The sequence below is a fragment of the Atheta coriaria genome, unplaced genomic scaffold, assembly GCF_025399875.1.
Source record: "Atheta coriaria isolate IRGN ID8LTWV9N9 unplaced genomic scaffold, Caltech_Dcor_3.1 hic_scaffold_9_pilon, whole genome shotgun sequence".
NCBI classification, from domain to species: Eukaryota; Metazoa; Arthropoda; class Insecta; order Coleoptera; family Staphylinidae; genus Dalotia; species Dalotia coriaria.
In genome coordinates, this window is record NW_027045451.1 from 11,327,162 (window position 1) to 11,346,162 (window position 19,001).

General features: G+C 33.7%; 6 protein-coding genes across 9 annotated transcripts; 3 read left to right on the forward strand and 3 right to left on the reverse strand.

The window, feature by feature from the left end:
- Positions 1-806: 806 nt before the first annotated feature.
- LOC135799059 (3'-5' ssDNA/RNA exonuclease TatD) lies at positions 807-3,257 on the reverse strand. The gene is given in 4 exon segments (XM_065312068.1): positions 807-1,866; positions 2,135-2,693; positions 2,751-2,849; positions 2,909-3,257. Coding segments are annotated over 4 exon segments (948 nt in total). The 5' UTR covers positions 3,036-3,257; the 3' UTR covers positions 807-1,703.
- Positions 3,258-3,457: 200 nt separating this feature from the next.
- Trm7-32 (tRNA methyltransferase 7-32) lies at positions 3,458-5,572 on the forward strand. The gene is made up of 5 exons (XM_065312065.1): positions 3,458-3,787; positions 3,849-4,151; positions 4,209-4,418; positions 4,479-4,663; positions 4,811-5,572. Exons 1-5 carry the CDS (start codon positions 3,667-3,669, stop codon positions 5,474-5,476), a joined length of 1,485 nt encoding a protein of 494 aa, XP_065168137.1. The 5' UTR covers positions 3,458-3,666; the 3' UTR covers positions 5,477-5,572.
- Positions 5,573-5,710: 138 nt separating this feature from the next.
- LOC135799057 (retinol dehydrogenase 12-like) lies at positions 5,711-7,901 on the forward strand. The gene is made up of 5 exons (XM_065312066.1): positions 5,711-6,527; positions 6,604-6,681; positions 6,733-6,851; positions 6,910-7,392; positions 7,450-7,901. Exons 2-5 carry the CDS (start codon positions 6,626-6,628, stop codon positions 7,764-7,766), a joined length of 975 nt encoding a protein of 324 aa, XP_065168138.1. The 5' UTR covers positions 5,711-6,527; positions 6,604-6,625; the 3' UTR covers positions 7,767-7,901.
- On the forward strand, positions 7,760-8,669 carry LOC135799060 (peptidyl-prolyl cis-trans isomerase FKBP5-like). The gene has a single exon (XM_065312069.1). It carries the CDS (start codon positions 7,760-7,762, stop codon positions 8,555-8,557), a length of 798 nt encoding a protein of 265 aa, XP_065168141.1. The 3' UTR covers positions 8,558-8,669.
- On the reverse strand, positions 8,660-11,239 carry LOC135799061 (uncharacterized). 4 transcript variants are annotated; one of them, XM_065312073.1, is made up of 6 exons: positions 10,795-11,239; positions 10,569-10,736; positions 10,094-10,187; positions 9,920-10,011; positions 9,275-9,859; positions 8,709-8,830 (listed from the first exon to the last, which is right to left on the reverse strand). In XM_065312073.1, the coding sequence occupies exons 1-4, from the start codon at positions 10,907-10,909 to the stop codon at positions 9,999-10,001; spliced, it is 390 nt and encodes a 129-aa protein (XP_065168145.1). In that variant the 5' UTR covers positions 10,910-11,239; the 3' UTR covers positions 8,709-8,830; positions 9,275-9,859; positions 9,920-9,998. The 4 variants fall into 4 exon arrangements, with proteins under 4 accessions (XP_065168143.1, XP_065168142.1, XP_065168145.1 ...); XM_065312072.1 differs by having other exon boundaries at positions 9,920-10,042; XM_065312071.1 differs by lacking the exon at positions 10,795-11,239 and having other exon boundaries at positions 8,660-8,830; positions 10,569-10,613.
- Positions 11,240-12,629: 1,390 nt separating this feature from the next.
- Positions 12,630-15,185, reverse strand: LOC135799058 (uncharacterized). The gene is made up of 8 exons (XM_065312067.1): positions 14,810-15,185; positions 14,556-14,723; positions 14,392-14,485; positions 14,207-14,320; positions 13,946-14,140; positions 13,098-13,200; positions 12,832-12,939; positions 12,630-12,769 (listed from the first exon to the last, which is right to left on the reverse strand). Exons 1-7 carry the CDS (start codon positions 15,036-15,038, stop codon positions 12,871-12,873), a joined length of 972 nt encoding a protein of 323 aa, XP_065168139.1. The 5' UTR covers positions 15,039-15,185; the 3' UTR covers positions 12,630-12,769; positions 12,832-12,870.
- Positions 15,186-19,001: the final 3,816 nt, after the last annotated feature.

Sequence of the window (19,001 nt, forward strand, 5' to 3'; positions counted from 1 at the left end):
ATAGTTGGCAGCAGTGGGAATCGCCGACAGAAGTTACTAGAATATTCCAGCAAAAACAAATACACAAGTCATGGCTAATCGATACTGCGAGCAGCTGACGAACACATAACAAAAGCAAATGTTTTGTTATGCTTCACAGACGCCATGATTTCAAGCACATTCTAATTAATCCTACAAATTAAAATCATTCGTACATACACACAGGTAATTTTCTTATAATTTTCATAACAAAACACATTTTCGTACTTTTTATTAGTTAAGTCTATTAAAATGACTAATCCGCCATTATTTTGTGTAATTTCTCGAAATTTCTAGTAATTGAAAATTAGAAATATCATTTTAAGTAGTGGGCAGATATTCAGAGACAGTAAACAATATTATCTCTAAATAACAAGCGGCGATAACAACAAAAAGGGGGCACCGACTTGGGTAGTAAATATACATGCATTTTTAACGAAAATTCCGAGGGTTTTGTTCTCTGCGTACATATATTTTTGTTTATCACACGCATCGAGCCAAAGTACGCTGCACATTGCGAATGCAATCGCCTTGGGTCGTCTGAACTGTTTGAACTGCGCTATTTATAACACATCGCATGTTTTTACCTATGAAATCGAGGGGTGAACGTTTTCCAAACAAGAAAAAAAACTGTACACATGTCTAGAAACATGTTATTTTCTATTTTCATCAATCTTTTATCACCTACAGATGAAATTGAAACCGTGAGGGCAAGTAAAGGTGACTGAAGGTCAAACAACATGTCCGACGCTGCGCCATTACAAAAAACAAAACAGTTTTGTTAAATATCGATTTCAGCCATCTTTATTTCGGCGCTCATTTAAGGCAATATCATTATCACAATGTTGGGCACCATTCGTCCATAAAATTGGCAAGATACAAACAGGAATAATACAATGAACAGAAATGTTTATAAACTACAGTCGTGCGACTTAAATTAACGAGTGACACATAACATAGATAGTCATATTTATAGTTACAACAAATAATCTCTTGAGTTATTCAATATAAACATGAGCAATAAGCGCGTAGAAACTAAATTTAAACTAAAACACATTGCATGCCATAGAAATTTATGACAAGTTATAAAGTTTTAGTTTTTACACACACACAAGTGACCATAATAAGAGTATATTACACGTTTATCTGTACAATTTGAACATATTCTGTGTTCTGTGTACAAATAGTAACGCTACGTGTCACTTTAATAACAACAATGATAATTAATGTACCGTCAGTGCTAGAAATCGCAGTGATTTCGCAAAACATGCAAAATTCTCGACCAGTTAGTGTTTACAGTCTAGTCTAATAACGCATTCTAGTTCCGCAAATATTTACAAAACATGTTTTCATAAAAAATAGCTCTGTGTAAAATAGCAGTGACATTTTTTAGGTATCACAATGTGTTTAGATCGCGTCGGACGCGCGTTTTAATTAAAAATATTTAATTTAACAGCGTAGAAAGCCAGCGCATACACCGTGAACAAAAAATTAACGTTACATCACGTTAATGTAAGTTTATAAATAAAGAAAGCACAAACAATACAGATATGATTGTTACGAATTGTAAAACCATTGGAATATATCCATAAATGGTTAATTTCTAGTGTGCGCGGCTTTCTTATTGCAAGGCGTTTGAATTTTCGTCAAAAATTTGTCATTTTTGGCTGCTGCACGCAGTGTCGTCATTGCGATAGGCCGAATAACTTCAGCGCATTAAAGGCGGTTGCCAGCGCGACTTCATCGGGCGTCTTATTCATAAACGCCGCAATCATTTCCACTATCGCTGGCAATGAGCACGGCTCGTTGCGTTGGAACGTACAATACCGATGTAGAAACGTCATCGATCTAGAAATAAACACACACATAAAACATTACTATTATTTCACAATATTTCATTTTTCTATTTGCAACATTCGGTAGCGCGATAGCGATAAACACTTTGCGCCTGTGTGAAATTTGAACATGTGCCAAGTTCATGACGCAAAATTACTACGAATATAGATTATCCCAGCTAGAATTTCGCCGCGCAAACGCCGAAATATTGCATTCGCGAATAAACCCACTGATTTTCACGCTTTCTTCGAATTAATACTTTAATTAAAACTATTTATACCTTTCAGTCAGTCCGTCCTTAACATGCACCGGCAATTTTGATGCTCGCGTGTTCGGATACATGAACGGCGCATCCGTTTCCACCAGCAAACGATCCAAGGGTATCAGATTATCGACGAGCAGTTTTCGCACGCCTGTGTCTGATTTATCTTTGCATAAATATCCCGTCAATCCTAAATAATAGCCTCTATCTAGATAGTTCATCGCCTGCTCGGTGGTGCCGGTGAAGCAGTGGATTAACACCGGCGGCAGGCGGTCGGTATACATTTCTAAAATGTTGAGCACATCTTCGTGCGCTTCTCGTTCGTGGACAAACAGTGGTTTTTTAAGTTCACATGCTAAGTCTATCTAAGAATAATTTAAATTAGTTTGATTATTTTGTTGGGAATGATTATATTACTTGTTTTTGAAGACTTTTCTTTGCTCATCAGGCTCTGAAAAGTTTCGGTTGTAATCTAAGCCACATTCACCTATTGCCACACATTCTGGATTCTTTGCCACTTCTTTCAGTTCTTCCCAGCCTTCTTCTGTGTAGGATTTTGCATCATGCGGATGTATTCCTTTTTAAAAACAATATTTTAGTCTTTTAATGTATGATTTTGTTGATGGTTTTATACCTGCTGTTGAATACAATGTGCCAGGGTAAATCCTAGTCAATCTGAGGGCTTCTTTACTGCATTTCACTGATGTACCAGTTACCATTATTTTTTGAACTCCTAAAAACAATTACAGTTCACTCTAATGTTACTTTTATTTAAATTTATTAAATATTTACCAGCATCTTGAGCCCTTTGAATCACAGAGTCCAGATCTCTGCTGTATTTCTTGTTTGTTAAATTCGCACCGACATCGATAACAATCAAATTTTCGTAGCACTTTTCCATAGATTTTTGTTCTTCCATGATTTTAAATGGGCTGTTGAAGTAGCAGCAGGATTTACGATAGTGTTCAAAGTACTCAAAGGTTAACAATGTGTATCACTGATTAAAACTAATTGATTGTCTGATTGTGACGTGCGATTGTAAATAAAGCGATGCGAGCGAACATACTGTCGCAAAAATTGTGGACCTGTGGCTGGTAGCTGGTATGCAGTGAGCAGCAGGATTAGCAGGAAAACAGTGAGCAGTGAACTTGTGGAGCGACAGTTCGTGGTAGTTCGTTACACCCGAACACAAACAATATTATAGGGGGCAGCACCTTATACGAATAGATATACAAACAGATTTGAAGACCGTAATAGTTTATAATTATGTTTCTGCTAGATAAATATTGATTTCAAATGGAAATTGATTTTAAATGAAGCCATTAATACATTTTACATACTTTCAAGTTTCTTTGTGTTCAAAATAGCTTAAATTTAAGTAAATATGTTTACTTATAAGTTAATTCTGTTCAAATCTTTGAACACACAGTATCTGATTACAAACTGAATACAAATGAAAGCATGTGAAACTTTTACTTGCTGTCAATCAAATTCTAACCCTACAATAGTTTCAGAAGACCGTAAAAATAATTGTTCATTTTTAAATAAAAATGGGTAAAAGATCGAAGGACAAGCGTGATATTTATTACAGAAAGGCAAAGGAAGAAGGATGGCGTGCTCGAAGCGCCTTCAAACTGATGCAATTAGCTACAAACTATAATTTATTTGAAGGTTTTAATTACTTACAAAAAAACCAACTACAAAAAGTTAATTTCGCTTTAAAATAATTTAGGTGTTACCAAGGCAGTTGACCTATGTGCTGCTCCAGGCAGCTGGTCACAAGTCCTCTCCAGGTATCTCTACATTGGAGAACAATTGGAAGAAATGCAAGACAAATACAACAAATGCGCCCACTATGAACCAGAAATCAACGATAAGGTAAAAATTGTTGCTGTAGATCTACAACCAATGTCTCCTCTGCCTGGAGTCATTCAAATCCAGGGCGACATTACTAAATATAGCACTGCACTTGAAATAATCCGCCATTTTGAGGGAGATCATGCTGATTTAGTCATTTGTGATGGTGCACCAGATGGTAAAACAATAAAAACTAATACATAATCAATTATTTTATCATATTGATTCTTATTAGTGACTGGATTGCATGATATGGACATTTATATCCAATCACAACTTCTCTTGGGTGCACTGCACATTTGCTGCAATGTGTTGAAACCTGGTGGGAAGTTTGTTGCCAAAATATTCAGAGGCAAACAGAATAATTTGCTGGTGTGTCAGTTTAAAATGTTGTTTAAGAGTGTGCAGATTTGTAAACCACCAAGTAGTAGAAATTCCAGTGCTGGTAAAACTTTTGATTAATACTTTATTTTTATAAACAAATTTTTTTATAATTAAATTTCAGAGGCTTTTATTATTGGGACAGAGTACAGTCCACCAGAAGGATTTGATCCTAAAATGTTGACAAACTTCCTGGGTGTAGATTCGTATAATTTTGATGCATTAACTGGCGTTAATAGGAAAGTTATTCCTTTTGTTGTTTGTGGAGATTTAAGTGGATTTGATTCTGATGCTACTTATCCTTTAAATGTAAGTTTAAGAACAGAATTTAATTAATTTTATAAGTTTTTGTGGTAATGCTTAATGTTTTGTTAGAAATTTGCCTAAATTTTTATGTTTTTATGCGTAAAAGTTAATAATTCATAAACTAGTATTAAATTAATTCTAAAATTTCAGTTAGATGGTGAAGATTATGAATATGTACCACCAGTTCAACCACCACTACAAAAAGATCAAAACTTCCCCGAAGTTTCAAAAGTTTTAGAATCCAAACCTCAAGAAGTCAACGTCCAGCCACCAAATGATATTTTCGTAGTAGAACTCTCAACCAACGACGACGATGTTTTAGCTGCCCTCGACGATGTTAAACCGAATCCTTCCTATTTAGAAGATTGCAATCTCCTCGACGATTTCAACCGCTTAACTCTTCTTGATAACTTTGTAAATTCCACAGAATCATGCCACCATACGCCACATCTACAACAACATCATGAGCCTAAAGTACGTTATGTTGAGCAAAGTGTGCATGTGATAATGCACTTACCCGAATGCCGCCTGGAAGGCGAAGGTGTTTTAATCCCTGAAGAAGTTCCCCAGCCGAGTTCCCCCACGCCTGCACGCAAGCGGCGATTAAAAATCGTCGAGGAATACACTACATTCAAAAACGCGGATGATGACAACTTCTTTTCTGACTTGGAAAAGCTGTATGTGAAGTATTTCGATGAGGCACCGCACAAAGAGTTCGAGGATTTCGATTTTGACTTTGAGAAGCTGCAGGATGAGTTTCAGTTCGCGGCGATGGAGTGCCAATGCGGGGAGTGTTGTGCTCAGAAACAAATGTAGCATAATACTGCAATATTTTTAGGTTTTAGGTTTTATTAATACATAATTGTGAATTATTTTTGTGAATGAAGCTCTTTAAGAATTTGATTCTGGTAATTCTGAGCGCGTTTTAATTTATACACTGGTTTCTTTCCGGTATGAGGTGGACGTTTTCCTGGTGGTTTGTTAACATGCATGCCTTTTTCAATTAATTGTTGAGCAGTGCAGCCTTCAGGAATGTGTACATAGCGAATATTGCGGCTTTTTACGTAGAACGTTTCAAACGGGAAGAAATCACCTGGAAAATTATACTTGGAGGTTTAGAAAGTGATGTTTGTTGTGAATAAACATTACCTCTTGGATTTTTAAATACGCATCTATCAAGCTCAACATCCATGAATGCAGTTACTTCTTTAATTCTGCCATAAACTGCAGATTCATTTCTTAAATCGATTACTGTGTAGTTATCAATGAGTCCTCGCAAAACTGATGATAGTGTTTCGCGAAAATAGTATGTCTCGCGTTTATCGCGAAGTGTAATCGCCATTATTTGTTTAAACAAATTTTTCTTAACTGATTATTAAGTTTTAGGTTAAGTTTAACAGTTAAAAAAACAGCAAATAGCTATCAATTTTGGATAGAGATTTATAAGAAAAATATTTTGGTATAAATTAGTAATCTATCAGTCTTAATAAAGTATCAACTTATATCTTTTATTGTTTAAAGCACGAAAATATAATTTAAATAAAATATTCGGTCCACTGGTTGCCTAGATTCGCAATCGAATAAATGTGACATTGAATTAATCGATTTTTGAATTTGTTGTAATCTGCGGTGCGCTGATAAATAATGTGCGCTAAAGTTACCTCCCGCGACTTAACTTATTAATTTTAAACAACTATTTGTACTTATTACGCTTCTTAATTGCTAAATTATGATAATTTACTTATAAATATAGCTTCACCGTTATGTGGAGGTTAGAATCTGATTAATCCTGGTTTCCGCACAAAAACTTGAACAATTAAACGTGAAATTAAATGAATTAACGGCTTATAGCCATTGAGTACCTCTGGTGAGTACTTATCTTACCATTTATGTTGATATTTCTTGTGAATCAGGGTTTAACTTGTAAAATACTGTCATTTAAGTCAAGAATTTATTGCATCAGCAATGTGGAAGTATCTTGCTGGAACAATTGCAATTGGCACAGTTACTTATGGATTAATGTAAGTGGCATAAGTGCTAATTGTATCAGTGATTAGTTAATGACATTGCAGGCGCTATTTTGCTGGTGGTGTCTGTCAGTGTAGCACTCGACTGGATGGACTTGTAATTGTGATAACTGGAGCAAACAGTGGCATTGGAAAAGCCCTTGCATATGAATTAGCTAAAAGAGGCATGTATATTAATATTCAGCAGCTAAATTTTTGTTTATACTTATATTAAATTCTCAGGAGCAACATTAATCTTGGCCTGCAGAAACATTGAAAAAGCAGTTGACACAAAACTAGAAATTCAAGATTTACTCAATAATCAGGCTGAGATTCATGTGAAGCACTTAGATCTGAACTCATTTGACAGCATTAAAAGCTTTGCAGATAATATTGATAAGGAATTTGATGAGATTTATGCACTTGTTAACAATGCTGGTGTATTCTACCATCCACAAGCTTTGACAAAGGATGGTTTTGATGTAACATTCCAAACTAACTACTTAGGACCTTATTACTTAAGTCACCAATTACTCAGGACCCTCAAGAGGTCTGATCATGCAAGAATAATTAATGTTGTGTCAGATGCTCATCGGCTAGTGAATGTTTATGACTTGAATTGTTTAACAAACAATCAAGGAGAGTTCCGGACACATTTTATTGCTTATGGTGTGTCTAAACTTGCATTGATATTATTTTCCAGAGAATTTCCTAGACGCATTACAGGTATTACATATTCTAACCTAACTTAACCTATCCTAATTTAAAATGATTTAATTTTAGATACAAATATAATTGTACACGCTGTAGATCCAGGAAACGTTGAAACAGCAATTTATCGTTACTTTCCGCAGCTGAACAACCACTGGTTGTACATAATTCAGTGGCCAATTCGAAGAATTGTTGTTAAGCGACCGAATCAAGGTGTGCAACCAATCTTACACGCGTTGCTCACCTCGAATCGTTCCACAGGACAATATATCAAGGACTGCAAAGCTGTCCTGCCAAGTGCAATCGCCTGCGACGATCGAATCGCTCGTAAATATTACAAAACCACGAAAGAGTTAATCCGCAAGCATCTCACCGAGTCAGAATGTTGACGACGCTCCAGCTCAATTGGCGCTCGCCGGATGGAAGGTTCGAGAAGCAAATTATCAAGCGCGGAGTTGCCGGTACAAACAAACCCACAGAACGTGCAAAATGCGCATATTTAATTAACGACACAAAAAACAAAAGCGAATTGATCATAGGTTTTGAAAACAGCGACTTTGAACGCAACATCTCCATACTTTTGCAAACAATGTGCACAGGGGAAGTTTCCCAATGCAAAGCACCACATAATGACAACTTCAAACTGAAATTAGTTGAGTTCCAATCCGCAGGGATGATTTACGAATGGCCGGCTGGTGTTAAACATAATCTAGCGCAAGAATTAAAAACCGCGGGGAATGCAAACGTGAAAAAAGACGAGTTTAATGAAGCGGGTTATAAATATCGTAAAGCGTTGAAATATTTGCTTTCGATACCTATGGATGTCGAACATCCGCCATCTGTGGTCGACGGTGTTACTATTGCGGAGCTTACCGAGCTCAAAGTGGCTTTGTACAATAACCTAGCACTGTGCGCGTTCAAATCCAGAGAGTACGATCGCGTGTTGAGGTTGTGTGAGAAGTGCCTTGATTTGGACACGCGCAACGTGAAAGCGACGTATAAAATCGGCGAATCACATTATTTTCTTGGTAATTATGAATTAGCGATGAGTAGTTTTAAGGAGGTGTTGAATCGCGAGCCGCATAATCGCGCCGCGTTTGATTATGTGCAAATGGTGCAGGGTAAGATCAAGGAGGAGAAGATTAAGTATAACGAGATTGTTAAGAAGATGTTCCGATAGTCGGTTGTAGATTTTTAATTATTAAGTGTATTTAAAATAAATGTCTGTTGTATTCATTGAAGGTTATAGATGTCAGATGATGTTAATAATATTAAATTATATTCAAGATTTATGCTGGCATCGTTCGTAGAGAAATTGGCAGGAGGCCAGGGATGTTCCAATCAACCACAATGCTAAGATTCCTTGGATGTGCGCCATTGTTAACGGTTGAGTTATTTTTGTTTCAGTGAATTCCAGTACTAGTTGAGCTTTGTAGTTTCCTTCACGGAGCATCTGAAACACATAAAATTTATTGTAATAAGTTAAAAACCGATTTTTTTATGTATATCTATGTCCACAGGTCATATAGAGAGGTTAAGTGGAGGGAAAACACTTTCCGTGTGCGAAAATCGATCTTAAGACCCAATAAGAGAGGAAAAGGAACCTTGGAAGCTGCGACTGGATTGCTGGAAGATTCAGGCACGACTGAGGGCGGTGTTCTTTGCGCCCTGCTTTTTATTCCTTCGGGCAACCCGCTAATAGTGGTGGGGGTAAGACGCAGCTATCTGGCTACTCGTGCGTGACTTAATAAGTCATTTACAAGCGAAAACCTGTAGTTAGGAGTGGGAGAACGTTAAGTCACAAGTTCAGACATATTCTCCTCTTGTACTCCTCATAATTGTGTACCAACTACTAAGGTGACCCTAACATTACAACATTTTATACAATTATCTTTACCTCGTGTTCCCAATATAGTAACAATCCACTCTCCATAACATTTAACAAATGCATCTGCAGTGTCTCCCTAAATACCGAGTGTTTCTGCACCATGAAAGCCGTATACACCCAAAACAAATCCTCTGACATTGCTGTAAACTTCACCAGATCCTCCGCACGCATCGTTGGGTTCAAAATATACCCCCTTGCGAGTTTCTCAGTCAATAAACCAAATTTCCCTTGATAAAAGCGTCGAATTAGCGCTTGATCATCATCGACAGCTTTAAATCTTGATAATAACTTGTAATAAGTATAACCAGGAGTACTTGTCAAAGATTCAATATAAGTGACATGTGGTGCTCCCCAATTATATCCACTGTCTTCGAGGTCCTGGACAGTTTTAACTACATTCTCGTATTTTGTCTCTTTTAGAGCACTGTATAATTGACTAGTGTAGGCCGTTGCTATCACAAGCGTGAATATTATGAAGATGATTAATATTTTGCGAATTGTTCTCTTGAATTTAGTATTTTTGAAGTTTGAGAGAAGATACTTTGTTGGAGAGTAATTGCTAGGATTAAAAACACACAGTATGATATCTCCACACTGAAAAAACAAACAACGTGAGTTTTAAACGTAATGGAAGTTGTTGTTTGTTATTGTTACCTTTGATGATGCAATGTAACGACGCATTTAGTAAGCAATGAAAATATTATCATTGTGGCGATTATAATCAACCAAACTGCTAAAGAAAAAGACTGCAGGACGATTTTCATATTAATTGCAACACTGAAAATTTATTGCGAATATTGAATATTTTTGGGGATTATTAATATTTACCTTGGTTTTGGGACTAAGCAAGTTATTCCTAAGCGGACTGTAGGGCCCACAAAGTCGACGTATTCTAATTTTCGTCCTTGCATATAAAAACCACCTGTAATGTAAAATTTTAAACATTTTTAACAATTTCTAGGCGAATGTGGTGCTAAGAAAAGCAAAACATTCGTTTGTTTAACTTTTAGTTCTTTCAAATCTTGATCATCGACTTTTTCTACTTTTTCCACGGTTTCAAAACACAAAAAGTACTTTAGTCACGAGTTAGAATTTGCCGTATGTGATTTCGAGTGCGTGCGCGAACTCCCAAGCATTGAATAACCTAACTCGTAGATTTCCCAGTTTTGTGCGAACAAAGTTCAAGGTTTTAAAATAAAAAGTTTAAATACAAGAACTAAACGTGGAAATATAATAAAAATATAAGAAATAGTGTACGCTAAAAATGGTTAAAGTGTCTTTAAATGGCTAGATTAATACTTACCTAAAGTAAGATCAACATCACCAACTGAAACCCACTTTAAAGGACCTCGATCCGACGCGTTACCAAAAACTTCCCCCCATTTATCTTTACTCACAGTTAAATTACATACAAATTGATATTTTACGCAGTACTCCAATAGAACTTGAAGTTCAAGCCCTTTATTTTTCTCTAAAAACATATTTACTAACTTAAACAACAATTTTTCTTCAAAATTATAACTTTTTACCAAGATTTACATAAGTTCCATACGTAAACGCCGCATAATTCAACACTAGTCCTTTCTGCAACTTATCCGAATATAATTCTGGTAATATTTTCACATTTTTACGAATCACAGCCATTTTTCTTCATAATCACTCCAATTTTGAAAACTATACTCAAAGATTGTCTTTTCATTTAATTTGGAACTGTTATTTAACATTGGTTTAGTAACTGTCAACGTTTTTTGCATCTTGTTTACACTATCAGTTATATTTACAAGAATCACTTGGAAAACACGCAATAATTTCGTAGATTCCAACAGGTTTTCCTTAAATCCATCTTGTGACGGATAAAACAAGTATCACCGATTGTAATATTTTGTTTCTGTAGCTTTCATGAGCATGGATTCAATAATTTCAAACATTTTTAATGGATAATCACTTTGCACTACGAAATTTCGACAGTGAAACTTATTAATGTTTATATTTGATAAATTTTTATCGTTGTAAACATTCAAAATGTAATAATCTTGGTTAAAATTAGTTAAAACCTCGTGGTTTTGATCGAATAACCAAAAACACGTGCTTGTTGTGAAATACTCTCGCAGGATAATAGAAATAAACAGGTTTAAAGGACTAAATTTTGGCAACCCAATCATGTTCTTTAATTTTTAATGTTTATAATAAAAAAATTTTCTTCGTGTTTTAAACCCTGAGACGTCTTGTGATGAACTCGTAGTAACATAAGTTACAACTGCATTTATATCCAGTGGAAATTGTTATTGATTCATTAGCGATAATTAGTATTAAACGATTGGGCTATACGACTAAACTAATGTTTATTGACTCTACTTCCATGACTTATGCTACACACTAATGTTTTCCCCAGTGAGTTTCATAAAGTAGTAGTAGTGTTTTTAATTATAATAAATCGTGTTCAACATGTGCGTGGGCCATGTTTACTCGCGTGATTTTACACGGCCAGACCACTCGCAATGCGAGTTGTGTAGCATGGTTGGGTGGTCATGGTTGATTGGACACAATGTACTCTATAATATTAGAGATGCACATCGCACATGCGATTGTTGTTTTTGTATTGATCGGCGGTATTTAAGGAAGGAAGGGCTTTTACGCTACGGTTTTAGAAGCTAATGAATGTTTAACGTAATAATATTTATTTATGTTAATGTTGGTTTTTTATGTGAAAGTGAAAACTTGATAATATGGGTATTTTTAGTAATTGTATGGTGTGTATCGCATGTTAGTATTCCTATTGCAAAGTACAGGATGTATAACAGGTTATTTTGATGGGAAATGACTTATTTTTTAGTGTTTTGACTTCGTTTTGTGGTTATTTTCGAAAAAGGTGCAAAACACCCTGTATCTCCTGAACATACCTAGCAATTTATAAAACATCTATCATATCACAATTCATCATACATATTGTTAATATTTTAAATAATCATATATTGCTTCCGATTTACTAATTATATTTTTAATTCATGACGTTTTCTACGTTTGAACCGATGCACTTCAAGTAGAAAACTTATAAAACTGATCGTGATTCCTATGACCCAGATTAAAAACAGCCCGTAAAGGTGATGAATTTGTAACTTGACAAGCGTATCGTCCTTGGGTGGATTTTTCAAGGATTGTTGCACATTGTAATTCATGTGATAGATGTTGACCTATAAATATAAAATTACTTTTAGTTTTAATTAAAAAAAATAAGCAAAAAATTCATTAAAATCAATGATTATGATATTCTAACTCTATTCAAAGCAAAATTAATATTTATTTAAATTATTTACTTCACCTCTACTTCCCAGTAATACAACAACCCAAACTCCCACACTTGCAAAAGAAACAAATCAAAAGATGGCAGTAGAACAGAACTTTTTCTTAATTGCAGACATGTGTATTGCCGATAAAGATCCGCCTTCATTGCTCGATACTTATGAATAACATCTTGACGTAAATACGACCCAACGGCATAATATCCTGTTTTAAAACAACAAATTAATCATTTTGGTTGTTTTATTTGATTTTATTTTTATAATTACCAGTAATTAATCTTTCCATCCCGAAGGCAAAGTTGCCCTTTAACGAATATCCCGCAGGGCGTCATCATCTGCGACGCGAAAGTTTTTGTAAACGATTTCGTACGTCGGCTGCGGATCATAAATCAAATTAATGATCATCGAATTGTGTATTCGTATAACAAACATCACAACTAACAAAAAACAGAATGGTAGATGAAAGCAGTGAGTGAGTGGTGTGCTGAGGTTGAAATATGTGCAGGTATCATTTTGGTAAATAGGATAATTACGCGTTCGTCGACTTCGAGTGGCAGGACCCAATCGATGGCCAATTCACCCCATAACACGCCACTCTGCGCCAAATCATCGACGGTGCTTATTTCACCCTCGTAACTGCGACAATAAAGCTCTGCATTAATCATATGATTGTTGATTTCACTAATGGAAGATGTATTATTCTCATAAATGAGATGTTATATAATATAAAATAGAAATCCCTACTAATAGTATAAATGCGAAAGTCCTGATGTTTGTTACACTTTCACGCAAAAACTACTTAACCGATCATCATGAAAATTTGTACACATATACTTAGTGGTCCCCGAATGGTTATAGGCTACTTTTTATTTAATAAAAAAATTATTTTTTAAATAAAATAAAGAAATTGTTTAGCCAATAATACCTCTGCATCTGGCTATTTGACTACTTTAACGCCATCTAGCATTCCAGCAATGAAGCTCAAACCTAAGTACTATAGTACCATCACACTGTATTATCACACTGTATTACCGACAGCTACGTCAACATCAAATCCAATTGACTACACTATGGAGACTGTACACTATACTTCCATAGACTATACTTTCAGCCATTTTAAACTTCCCGCCATTCTACTTCAATGTTACTTTTTCTGTGACTACAGACGCGTACGGAAGCAACTTCATTATTTTAGATATTCGCGAGCGAAGCCGCGGGTTAAAGCTAGTTTGATATAATAGAGAATACATGTGGACAAAATCATTTAACAAATGGTTTCGAAATTTAAAAAAAAAAACTGAAAAATTTTTGGCAATTTGTGTGTATATAGGTAATATAGGTGTGTATAATCGGTTTTTAAATAGTTATATTTTATTTTTACCTTGGTATAACAAGTAAACTTGCCAATCGTGAATTATAAACCGATGTAATCATCAATGCGAACACCAACAAGATAGTATAAAGCATCCTCAATGGAAACTTCATAGGAACTTGTGTGTTGATCAACGGTTGCACAATGAACATTGACACTACGGATAAAGTTTGAATGTGAATTAGGCTTTTATCAAAACCTAACCTAAAAATCAAAGGATTGGTTATGTATAGAGGCTATAAGAGAAAATACTATTTATGTTTTACTTACAAATATTTTTTAATAACTTTAAATGTAATTATCACCGCTATAATGGTCCCAATTAATGTTGCCCAGATTTTTGGTGTTAGGCCTTTGACAGGAGTTAACCAACTAACAACTTTTCTAAATCAAATAAAAACATGTAAAAATAGTTGTATCAGAATTATTTGTTATAAGAAACAATATTTTTTTACCTTGGAGCTGGAACAATGCACGAAACACAAGAAAATGCTGTTGGTTTTGAAAAGTCCGAGTAAATTATACGGTCTGGTAACGGAAATAACGCACCTTAAATAGGTTATGTTCTTGAGCTATTCAAAACCCAATTGTGGTTCAATCAATTGTATTATATACTTACTGAAACCTATATCATATTTATCAGTGACAACTCCACCCAGAACACCAGTCCCCGTCCAGTTTTCAAAAATTTCACCCCAATACTCTTCATCATTCGTAATTGTAAGAGAATAATTAAATTTTGCACTGTATTCCATTACTGCCCTAAGTTCCATTCCCATTTTTGGTTCTAATAAAACAAAAGCAAATTAAAAATTAATCCAAAACTACTTCTTAGTAAAAGTTTGGTTAGATTTTGGTTATACATTTACTAACCTATAAAACTATATGGAAGATAATCAGTAGCACCTGCACTCAAATGTCTAAACTCACTTCCAAAAAGATTCTCAACATCATGAAGTCTATCCGGATACAAATTACGATCGAATAGAAAACTTTGATTCCTCCAAAACCAATCATCCAAATGCAACCAGTTAATTGTCGAGTTTTCTTTAATAACATAAGTATAAAATCTAAATGCTTCTTTAATAGTATCACAAGTCATGAGGAGAACATCCCAGACAAACTTCAACTTATTTAATTCCTCACAATTATTTAAACTTTTGGAAATATCTAATAATTCATTAATATCCGGATGAATAATAAAATATCTTCGATGATGATAACGAATTTCGCTTTGTTTTTGAATAAAATCCTCAACATTCGAAAATGTTTCCAATGGATTAGTAGTTGATATCAAAATATTTTGGCACCTTTCACCATCTGAAAACTTCAAATTTGTTTCAGACAATAACATCCTTGGAAAATCTTGTACAGAAGATAAAAATTCATTATCATCTACAATTTCCAGCGCACAACGTTTAGAATAATTAAAATACTGATGAAAAATCATTGTTGTTATCAAGCTTAAATGCGTATTAAACGTAAAATTAGTATTTCCTTGAAGAATCATAATTATTTACACTTCAAGCACGACTGTCAAATCACAAATCACAAATAAACATCTGAATCAAAAATTCTTTGATTTATATATCATTCCTAGAAATAATTATAAAGCACTTAATTTGTAGGCGTGAGTAAAACTAAATAACGAGTACAATTTGATTGAATTGGACACCGTCCAGCGTGTTCCTCCATTGTGGTTATTAAATATCAGTTTGCGTGTCGGGTGTGAAGTGACAAAAGACGCATGAATTATGCGAATGTGTTTACCTGTGAGTTTTCGTTGTTGTGTTGTTTGCTTGTGTTTAATGAGCGCTTTGTTATTGTCACCGGTGGTTTTTGGAGTTGATGTAGTTAAGTGTTCCCGTATATCATACTAGCATGGTTAATGGTCGCTAAATAAAGACACGAATTGAACTTATAACCAACGCAAAGACAATATTAATGAATTATTGATGCGGTTGACGCTGGAAATTTTTGTTACAAGTGACGAAAGTTGAAATGAAAAGGCAGCTTGATTGTTTGTTTTCATCCACGTGCTAACAAACAACAAACTTCACAATTCAAAAATTATTTTAATTTGTTTGTTTTTATATGATTTTATTAAAATAGATATTTTACGATATTTTTGAGGCGGAAATTGAATATTTAATCATTTTTTCTGGTAAAACTTTGTTAAAATAGACGTGACTACGATGCATAACCTAAAAATTATGCTATTTTTAGTTTTGAGATATTATAACCTAATTTGTAGGTTTTTGTGATGAAAATAAATTTATTTATACAAAATTTAACGAAAAATTAGCCAAAAATTAAATATTTACTCAATTTATAGACAAAACTAACTTAAAACACATGTAATTACGCTTAATAACCTAAAAACCGTGACGTTTTAAATTTTTTGGTTATATAATAACCTAGTTTAATGTCTTTTAAAGTTTTTGCAGCAAAATTCACAATTATTATCTCAAAATATAAAGAAATAAGGCAAAAATTAAATTTTTATTAATTTTTTAGTCAAAACTACGCAAGAACGATGGTGAATATGCGACATAACCTAAAACTCATGACATTTATAGTTTTTCAATTATACTATAACCTAATTTCAAGACTTTTTGCCGTTTTTCTCAAACAATACACAATTATTCTCTCAAAATAAACTTCAATAAAAAATACAATACTTGAAACAACAATTCCCATTGCAAGCAACATAAAAGCATGCTGCACATGCTGAAACCTCAACGCTTGTAAAAATTGTTGATCCTGTGGCATGTTTAAATAATTAGGAATCATCGTATGTGTTAATAATTGTGTTGCTTCGCGTTCCCAGTAATCTATAAGTCCCGAAGCTCGACAGTGCATGATGAATTGATTCAATTTGTTTAAATACACAGAGTTTTGCCGTAAATACATAACACTATTGAATTCATAAAGATTTTCCTTCATCACTTTGTATTTTTCAACATTTTGTGGTGTGATATAATCTGCAATGGCGTAGTATCCCGATGAGAATCGTTCGATACCAAAAGCAAATTGTGCTGTGTTTGCCAAGACGTACATTTCTTCCATTGTTCTTTCCTCGAATTTAGCGTAGATTTTCTTTGACAGGGGTTTTGTATCTTTTTCTAAAGGTAGAGACATTCCTACGTTTCTTTCGAGCCATTTTATGTTACTATTTGCGAGATCATAGTTTGTTCTGATGTAGTCATATTGCCTGAAAATGATTTTTTATTAATTTAGTGTTTTAAAGTTGTTAATTTGGTTTTTATTTACAGTGGGATTACAAGTATTGAGTTTAACCATGTGTTGTAGATAACCCCGCCGAAATAACTGTTTAAAATAATACAGAAGAAGAATAATCTTGATGAAAACGAGGCGAATTGTTTTAATTTGTTTAGCGAGATTGTTTGCATGCAGAATATGGAAATCAATTCGTTAAATGTTAGTTTTTCTTGTGTTTTCTTCATGAATGATGAGTTTATTAATTTATTTATTATGACCAAGTAGAGATGCCAAAGAAAAACACTGATTCCGATTGTATGCGAGAGAAATCTCGTTGAGTTTTGAATTCCATGAACAGGGCTACATTTTAAACAAAGTTTCTGTTTATTTTTTGTAATTTGAGTGGAAATATATTGTATTTACTTACGGTCGAGCTGGTACTAAGCAAGTAATCTTTGATACCACAGTGGGAATTGTAAAATCCATCAATTTGTAACGCTCGTAGAGCTGAAATAATGAGCTGAAGCCTATGTCGTATTGTCCTTCAACAATTCCTTCCAAAATTTCTAGCCAATCAACAGCATGCAGTATATTTACATTTGCTCCTAATTTCTTGAAGAATTCATCAGCACATTTTAATTCTAGACCAGTTTTTGATGCTTTAAAATAATAAATTTTATTATTTTCTAAGTTGAATACGTAATCCATGGTAGTAATTTATAAAATATATTTATTAAAATAATTTTGTGATTTTCTTGAAACTTTCTGATGATGCCCACAGGGCGAAACATGTAAAACTTGCATACAAAATTGTAAAATCCAAGAAAATCACAAAATTATTTTAATAAATATATTTTATAAATTAAAATAAAATAATAAATGTTTGGTTTTTAAACAGAATTAATTAATTAAATGCAATTTTTAGTTGAAATTTTCATAGAGATATGTGAAAACAACAATTTTACTATTTTTGGTAAATTAGTCCATAAATCGTATTTAAAACACACCAAATGTTGTTACTCACCTATATCACTATAAGGAATATAAGAAACAGTGCCAATATTAATAGTAACATCAGTTAAATTCTCCAATCTTTCAGGAAACAGCAAAAATTGCTCATTGGACGAATATTTATTCAAATTGCCTTTTACAAACAACTTTGCTCTTGAATTCCAAACATCAATCAGGTATAATTCATTGGTATTAAAGTTTTTTCCGTATATTTCATAGTATTCATTAATCTCTGCCAATTTATCATTAGTTTTATTATTAAAAGTTAATGTAGTATTACTCGCAATATTGTCACTCGCAATTCTCTTCAAAAACACTAATTTCTCCACATATTTAAACAAGTTACTCACGAATAACTCTTCTGTCACAATTATATACTTCCGATTGTTATATCTTGCTAGTTTATTGTTCATTATTACGTTTTTCTCTACATGTTCGAAAGCTTCTCTTCCGTCAACAAGGAAAATGTCACAAGGAATATCACTGAATGCGTCCCAATAATCAGAAACAATAATAGTCGATGTATTTAATGTATGGGCAATATGCATACCAATTTGCATAATGCAATTAGCGTCTGGTAATTGTTGTTCAAGAATTAAATTGATTAAAAAGTTAAAAGTGCGAAAAGAGGAGATATTTTGAAGTAGCAACATTATTTAATATTGAATTATTTAATTTTAGAGTGTATTCTTATTAAATGAGACAAATTAGGAACAATAAATTTATTAACATAACTATTTATATAGTTTTATTAATTACGTATTGAAATGAATTAAATTCTTATCGTGCTTTTTTGCATTTTTTTGTTAATATAATTTATTATAAAGATTTC

Coding starts and splice junctions, on each gene's coding strand:
- LOC135799060 (XM_065312069.1), top strand. CDS start 7,760: ATGTTGACGACGCTCCAGCTCAATTGGCGCTCGCCGGATGGAAGGTTC.
- LOC135799057 (XM_065312066.1), top strand. CDS start 6,626: ATGTGGAAGTATCTTGCTGGAACAATTGCAATTGGCACAGTTACTTAT. Junction 6,682..6,732: donor ACAGTTACTTATGGATTAAT/GTAAGTGGCATA, acceptor ATGACATTGCAG/GCGCTATTTTGCTGGTGGTG. Junction 6,852..6,909: donor ATATGAATTAGCTAAAAGAG/GCATGTATATTA, acceptor TTAAATTCTCAG/GAGCAACATTAATCTTGGCC.
- LOC135799061 (XM_065312071.1), bottom strand. CDS start 9,946: ATGCGTCGTTACATTGCATCATCAAAG. Junction 9,860..9,919: donor GTTACATTGCATCATCAAAG/GTAACAATAACA, acceptor TTGTTTTTTCAG/TGTGGAGATATCATACTGTG. Junction 8,831..9,274: donor TACTATATTGGGAACACGAG/GTAAAGATAATT, acceptor TATGTGTTTCAG/ATGCTCCGTGAAGGAAACTA.
- Trm7-32 (XM_065312065.1), top strand. CDS start 3,667: ATGGGTAAAAGATCGAAGGACAAGCGTGATATTTATTACAGAAAGGCA. Junction 4,419..4,478: donor TAGTAGAAATTCCAGTGCTG/GTAAAACTTTTG, acceptor ATTAAATTTCAG/AGGCTTTTATTATTGGGACA. Junction 4,664..4,810: donor ATGCTACTTATCCTTTAAAT/GTAAGTTTAAGA, acceptor CTAAAATTTCAG/TTAGATGGTGAAGATTATGA.
- LOC135799058 (XM_065312067.1), bottom strand. CDS start 15,038: ATGACTTGTGATACTATTAAAGAAGCATTTAGATTTTATACTTATGTT. Junction 14,141..14,206: donor AAAGTTATTAAAAAATATTT/GTAAGTAAAACA, acceptor TTTGATTTTTAG/GTTAGGTTTTGATAAAAGCC. Junction 12,940..13,097: donor CACTCGAAGTCGACGAACGC/GTAATTATCCTA, acceptor TATGATCCGCAG/CCGACGTACGAAATCGTTTA.